The sequence below is a fragment of the Podarcis muralis genome, chromosome 3 (assembly GCF_964188315.1).
Source record: "Podarcis muralis chromosome 3, rPodMur119.hap1.1, whole genome shotgun sequence".
NCBI classification, from domain to species: Eukaryota; Metazoa; Chordata; class Lepidosauria; order Squamata; family Lacertidae; genus Podarcis; species Podarcis muralis.
In genome coordinates, this window is record NC_135657.1 from 31,475,986 (window position 1) to 31,482,355 (window position 6,370).

Sequence of the window (6,370 nt, forward strand, 5' to 3'; positions counted from 1 at the left end):
AAAAACAAACTAGCCTGTGTGAACATTTGTGTACATTTATTTTTACTCCCATATAAGTTGCACAGCAAAAATGACCGCAATGAAGTTGTGGACCCACTGATTTAGACTGGGGGTGTATGTCCTCTACCTTGCGGTTGAACAACCTTGAGTGGCTGACTGCACATCACAAGAAATGGCACAAGCTAGGCCAGCCCATAGCTGTCAACTTACAGATTTGAAAACAAGGGACCAGCAGCCTTGAAAATAAGGGACCAGCAGCCAAAATAAGGGACCTGCAGCCTCACCTGTTCCAGGCACTCCAGTCTTCCTGTCCTCCTGCGGGCTGGTCAAACTCATGCTGGGTAGCTTTGAGAACACTGTCCAACCAACTCTGTAACCAGAGGTTCAGCTGAATAGAATCTGAATCACATGCACCACAAGGCCTATGCAGCCTCAACTTAAGATGGCTCCCTGGCCTGGCTTTGCACTACAAAGTTTGTTGCACGTGCAACAAAATGGCGTCCCGCATTCAAAAACCCCCTCAGCTTGCATTAACTAGCCACACACAAGGCATGCAAGCTCCACCCCACAGTCGTTCTTAGACTTCTTATTGGGTGAGCAACACAGCCAAGCAAGACAGTTGGAGCCTCCCTCCTCCCTGGCCGGCAGGGAGGGAGGGAGAGGAGCTGCTTCCTTTGAAATTTAAGGGACATCATTTAAGGGACATCCTTCAATAAGGGACAGCAGCGGGACATGGCACTAGAATAAGGGACTGTCCCTTCAAATAAGGGACACTTGACAGCTATGGGCCAGCCTCGTTGCCTGTCCCGTTTATACTATATCAAGCCCCACATTACATGAAAGACCATTCTGTAAGATGCAGCACTGCTAGTTTGTTACCGTCACATCCAAAGCCGCACATTTAAAGCGCATGGTTTCCCCCAAAGAATCTTGGAATTTTTGTTAATGGTGCTGGGAATTGTAGCTTGGGGTGGAACTACAGTTCCCAGTATTATTTTTTTTAGGGGGGAATACTGAGCGAAGGTAAGAAAAACGGGATTCTTACTCGCCCTTTGCACCCCCTTCTGAATTGTCCGAGCAGAGACCAACGGCCGCCCTCCCTCCTTGGCAAAAAAGAGTGCCGTCTTTGAACGGCTTCAGAGGCAAGACTTGCGGAACCCCCTACCGGCCATCGAGGGGCGCTGTGAATTCAGCTCCTCGCTAGGCGAAGCTCCGGAAGCCGCTCTGCTCCTCTCTATGGCAGCATTCCATTTGGCGCAGGAAGAGGCGGTGGAGGGTGGGTGGGAAAAGAGAAGTAAGCGACTTCTGAACAACGCGGCTCGCTATTGGTGCGCGCGCACCCTCAAGCCAATGGCGATGCCCGTTGCTTGAATCCGGCCCGCCTGGGCGAGCCATCTTGCTGCCCGCTCTGCAGACCGCTGAGCTGTACATTCTCGGTCCGAAGGGAAGTGGAGCAGCCATGCCGCACTATCAGACCTGGGAGGAGTTCACCCGCGCGGCCGAGAAACTCTACATGTCCGACCCCATGAAGGTAATTTGGGGGAAGCGAGGAGGCTCGCAAGCTTTTGCTGAAGGGGCGGGAAGGAGTGTCTGGTCGAATGTCTCGCCCACAAGATCTGCCAGGATCTTGCAATACCTAATAGCTCCTCGCTTTCATTTACGTCTATTATAGGCGCGCCGGTCTGACTAAAACGGCCAGAGCTCGTAGTTGTGATCCTGAAAGTCTTCATGTGGTTTATTTTTTTAAGGTTCTTTCCTTTGAATTCATTTGTGAAATTGTTTTGCTAGGTTTTCTCTACGACCAGAACGGCTCTCTCCCCGGGTTTTTGGGGAAAGAAACATTTAAATGGCTGTAGGAAAATATCCCTCGGGTAGTGGTTTCCATATAAGATGGCGTTGTAAGCATTCATGCGAACTTTGCCCAGTCACATTCTTCCAGTTCAAGAAGCCGGTCTAGATTTGGGAAGGTATTGTGAGCAGACAGAGAAAGCTGTGATTAATTGGTGTGCGTTCCTTTTAGGAATCAAATGACTCCTAAGGTAAATGGGTTTGGGCAAACGGGTTAGTAAAATGAATGAAAGGACTACTAATCCCCGCAGAGCTATTTTCACAGGTGGACTGAAAAACTATGCTTCTGTGCTTTTGAGTGCGAAGATGACAGCCATTTATTCACCCATAAGATGTTGCTTCTTTCATTTCAGGTGCGTGTGGTACTGAAATATCGGCACTGTGATGGTAATCTGTGCATTAAAGTAACAGATGATGTAGTTGTAAGTAAAGCTCCTGCAATTTATTGATTTGGGCAGGCTGGGAAATGTCTGGGGCATCTGCCAAAGTTGACCCGTGGGGGTGGGGAGATAAAGATCTGGCCCTCTGGGCCAAAAAGGATCCCCAAACTATATTATTTGGACGAATTGTCTCTAATATATTTAGCTGAAAACTGCATGTGGTGGTTTTTGCAGCAACACAGGTGGTACTTTATTAGTTCCTCCATTGGTCTATGCAAATCTCACTCCCTATCTTGAGCTTATTTCCTTCTGGTTTGCATCATCCCTTGTATGTAGGGGGTGGGGCTAATCAGGAAGGTTGCTACACAGGCAAATGGTGAGATGAAGAGTTAATGCCCCCTTGACATTCCTCCACTGAAAGTAGATGTTTAGTGCTCTGGTCCATGGGGTCACGAAGAGTCGGACACGACCAAATGACTGAACAACAAACAATGCATTTGGATGCCTCCTATGTTATCATAACAATATTAGGCTTGATGGTACCTGAGCTCAAGGAGCAATTTTTCATCTATATTTGGATATTATTAGAAGCCATTTTGAATCACAATTGTGGAACATTTCAAATGATTTTGACCGCTGATTTTAGAACTACATTTGTGTGTGTGTGTGTGTGTGTGTGTGTGTGTGTGTGTGTGGAGGTGGTGTTTCTTAGAATTCCTGAACAACACTGGCATCTAATATTTTAAAAGTTGGTAGATTATTGGGGCATCTCCTATTGTAGATCAAAGTTTACCCTAAATGCCCAATGGAGAAATTATTTTATCATCTTTAATGCCTTCAAACCGTTTCCTTAAGTCTTCCATATATAGGTATGGCTATGGGATTATTTATTTTTATTTATTGCAAATAATAATAATATGTCCCCAGTCACATTTATATCCCACCTTTTTCTCCATAGAACTCAAGATGGTGTAAATGGTTCTCTCACTCCTCATTTAATCCCCACAGCAACCCTGTGGGGTTGGTTAGGCTGAGAGGCAGTGATTGGCCCGAGGTCACCTAGTGAGCTTCATGGCTGAGTGGGGATTTGAACCCTGATCTCACAGATCCTCGTCTGACCCTCTAACCATTACACCACACTAGGTGGGGCATTAAGCTTTCAGAAAAAAGCATTGCACTTTAAAATTCGGAAATAGTGAAATATTAATCTCGGACTCAACAACATACAATTTTTTAAAAAAAACTACTAAAGCTTCAGCACATAATTAGAAATGACTTTAACAGTATGTTAACAGTAAAGTACATTTAACAAATGTAATTCCTGTGTATTCTATAAGTAAAGCTCTTTGAGTTTACTCAAAGAATGCTAAAACGATTAGGTGTTATGGTCCATAGGATGGCTAGTTCTAGTTCTTCGTTAGCTTTTTATTGAAGGGCATATGAAAAATCCTTTGCATGTCCCATGTAGTCCAGCTTTTACTTTCTAACAGTGGCAAGCCAGATGTGTCTGAAACTCACAAATCAAGGTGATGGCTATTTCTGTTTGACCCAATCATTTGGTATTTGCTATCCTGGCTAGCAGGCTAGCTCTTACACCTCTCCTTTGAAAGCTATCATTGTAGTGCAGCACCAAGCTTCTTGTTGTTGTTGTCGTTGTTGTCGTTGTTGTCGTTGTTGTTTTTGAAGAACTGAACAGAAATTAGAATCTGCTTTGTTTCAGAAAAGTTGAATAAAATGAAATTGTGATGTTTATTGTACCTGCAAAACATGTGCTAAATCGGCTCTTTTTGCACCTGTATAAAACCAAGACCTGGGATATTGTTTTAGAAACAATAATGGCTGGTCCCCCTTTAAGACTTTCCATAACCTGCTGTGTTGACAAGTCCAGTTTTAACAAACTGGTTCTGTTCCAGTTTTACTGTTAGCTTTTCAGAATTTGTTAGCTGCTTCTAAATAAATGTGTTAGCTACACCACAAAATATTGCAGAACTTACATCTGAATAAAGATGCATCACACTGCATAGTTAACCTGCTTTTAAAAGAAGTGTTGTCTTTTAATAAAAAACGGGTCAGAAATTAAGAATACAGTGTTTGGTGAAATGAGTCTCTCGTGGAAGAAATGGAAATATTTTTTTCCTGCCAACATTATGAGTCTGGAATGCCTCATGTTGCATGCTCATTGGCCCATATCTGAAGGCAAACAGACGTGTCTCAGGCTAAGACTTCAGGTAAATAAGAAAATTAAGGTACGTTTTCTGGAGAAAGATTCTACAGAGTTATATTTAATCTTTACTTCCACTCAGTAAATAGTGTTTGAGGTTGGAGTCATGGTTCAGGTAGCTAACCTTAGGCAGCTTTCTTAACTTCCCTGAAAGCACTGTGATAATAATAATAATTAATTTTATTTATATCCCGCCCTCCCCAGCCAAACCGGGCCCTAACATCAAAGTAGTTGCCCTTTTCACAGGCTAGGAATGTAGGAATAAGGGCATATTTTAATGGACAGCTTTTTAAAAAGTGTCCTTATGCTCTATTTCAGCTATAATACGCTATCTAATACCTAAGCTACAACTTCTCTACACACTTACTTGTGAGAAAGCCTCATTAAACTTGGTAGGGCTTCTAGGTAAATCTGCACTTCATTGGGTTGCATGTGCTGTTTGAGAAGTGTGTTTCTAACAGTGGTTGAGTAACTGTTTGACACTACCATCCTTGCAACAACTTAAGTGAAAGGTATTTTCTGTCGTTAAAGTACCATGCATTGTAAACCAAAATTGGACTGTGGAAAAAGTTGTGTGTTCTCAAAATACAGTGGCACAAATTTCAAAACAAATGTTGTTCAATATAGCACAATATCTTTTATTTCTGGTGCAACATTCTCTAAAAAGCATCTTCTTGATGTCTTGGGTAAATCAAAATTAAAGCTATCATTATCTCCCCCACCCTTTTTTTCTTTCAGTGTCTGCTCTATAGGACAGACCAGGCTCAAGATGTAAAGAAGATAGAGAAATTCCACAGTCAACTAATGCGACTCATGGTAGCCAAAGAATCCCGCAGTGTTGTCATGGAAACAGACTGAATAGCTGGAAATAAAATGAATGCTCCAGTCATATTTCACAGGAGGAAAATATCACTGGATTTGGGCAGATTTTTCGACAGAAGAAGTGTGGCATAAAGTGGATTGTAAAGGGGGTTTTGTAAGGATTTTCAGGCTCCACTTCAGAGTGGTGAGAGGACTATATGCTTTCATTTGAAAGCCTTTATTTATTTTTTTAATTTGAGCAAAAGAGTATATCCTCTGCTGGAAATACTGAAGGTTAAAATATGTTAGGGTAGATTTGTACGTTTTCTTTTGTAAATCTCAGCACTCTGCTTAAAAATAAATGGGAGGAAGCAAGTGTGCTCCTCTGAGGGGACTTCAAGATGCTATCACAGAGTTTTTGCTTGTTCTTAATGAATTTTATGTTGCTGTGTTGGCTAAAGTGAGAAGAACAATGAATTACTAATGTAGAAATGGGGTGTGATAAGCCTTTATGTATGGATATATTGAGTTAGCGATAGCATCTTCCAAAACAGATTAAAATTGCCAAAATAAATAGTTGGCAATACAGCTAAGCCTGTGTATAAACATTTTATGGATCTGAAAAACTGATACTGGCCTGAAAATCATCAATATATATCGACTACTTAGTAGTTATCTAAAATCTGATAAGGAATAAACTTCTGTTCATGACATGCAAGTGTTCACAGAAACAGATTCAGGACTTTATTTGGAGTGTCTTATTCTGGATTTGCCCAATGTGGTTTGTTGCAGCTAAAACATCTGTACAAGTTTTTAAAATGTCCTTAACCACATTGCTTTCACTTTTTAAGCTTTAAATGTTTCTGTTGTTATAAAGGTATCATAATCACCAAACACTAAAATTGGTGCTACAGTATGAGTGGTATTACATATTGTTAAATACAGCAGTTGAGAGAGGGAAAGCTTAGCTACTACATAAATTGTATGTATGTATGTATGTATGTACTTAGTGTCAAATCATAACTGTTTTCATAATGCCTCTTTTCCAAGAAAGCAGTCTTTTCATATTGTCCTCATATGCTATAGAAACCATTACAAGGGGGTGTTGGTTACACAAGTA

The 6,370-nt window shown here is 41.6% G+C and overlaps 1 protein-coding gene across 1 annotated transcript; it reads left to right on the top strand.

The window, feature by feature from the left end:
- The first annotated feature begins 1,338 nt into the window (after positions 1-1,338).
- Positions 1,339-6,166, top strand: SRP9 (signal recognition particle 9). Its single transcript, XM_028724533.2, has 3 exons — positions 1,339-1,531; positions 2,202-2,270; positions 5,188-6,166. The coding sequence occupies exons 1-3, from the start codon at positions 1,460-1,462 to the stop codon at positions 5,305-5,307; spliced, it is 261 nt and encodes an 86-aa protein (XP_028580366.1). The 5' UTR covers positions 1,339-1,459; the 3' UTR covers positions 5,308-6,166.
- The last annotated feature ends 204 nt before the right edge of the window (positions 6,167-6,370 follow it).

Bases quoted from the DNA above. Each gene is read 5' to 3' on its own strand.
- SRP9 (XM_028724533.2), top strand. From the start codon at position 1,460: ATGCCGCACTATCAGACCTGGGAGGAGTTCACCCGCGCGGCCGAGAAA. The intron at 1,532-2,201 runs GTAATTTGGGGG...CTTTCATTTCAG, and splicing joins ACATGTCCGACCCCATGAAG to GTGCGTGTGGTACTGAAATA. The intron at 2,271-5,187 runs GTAAGTAAAGCT...TTTTTCTTTCAG, and splicing joins AAGTAACAGATGATGTAGTT to TGTCTGCTCTATAGGACAGA.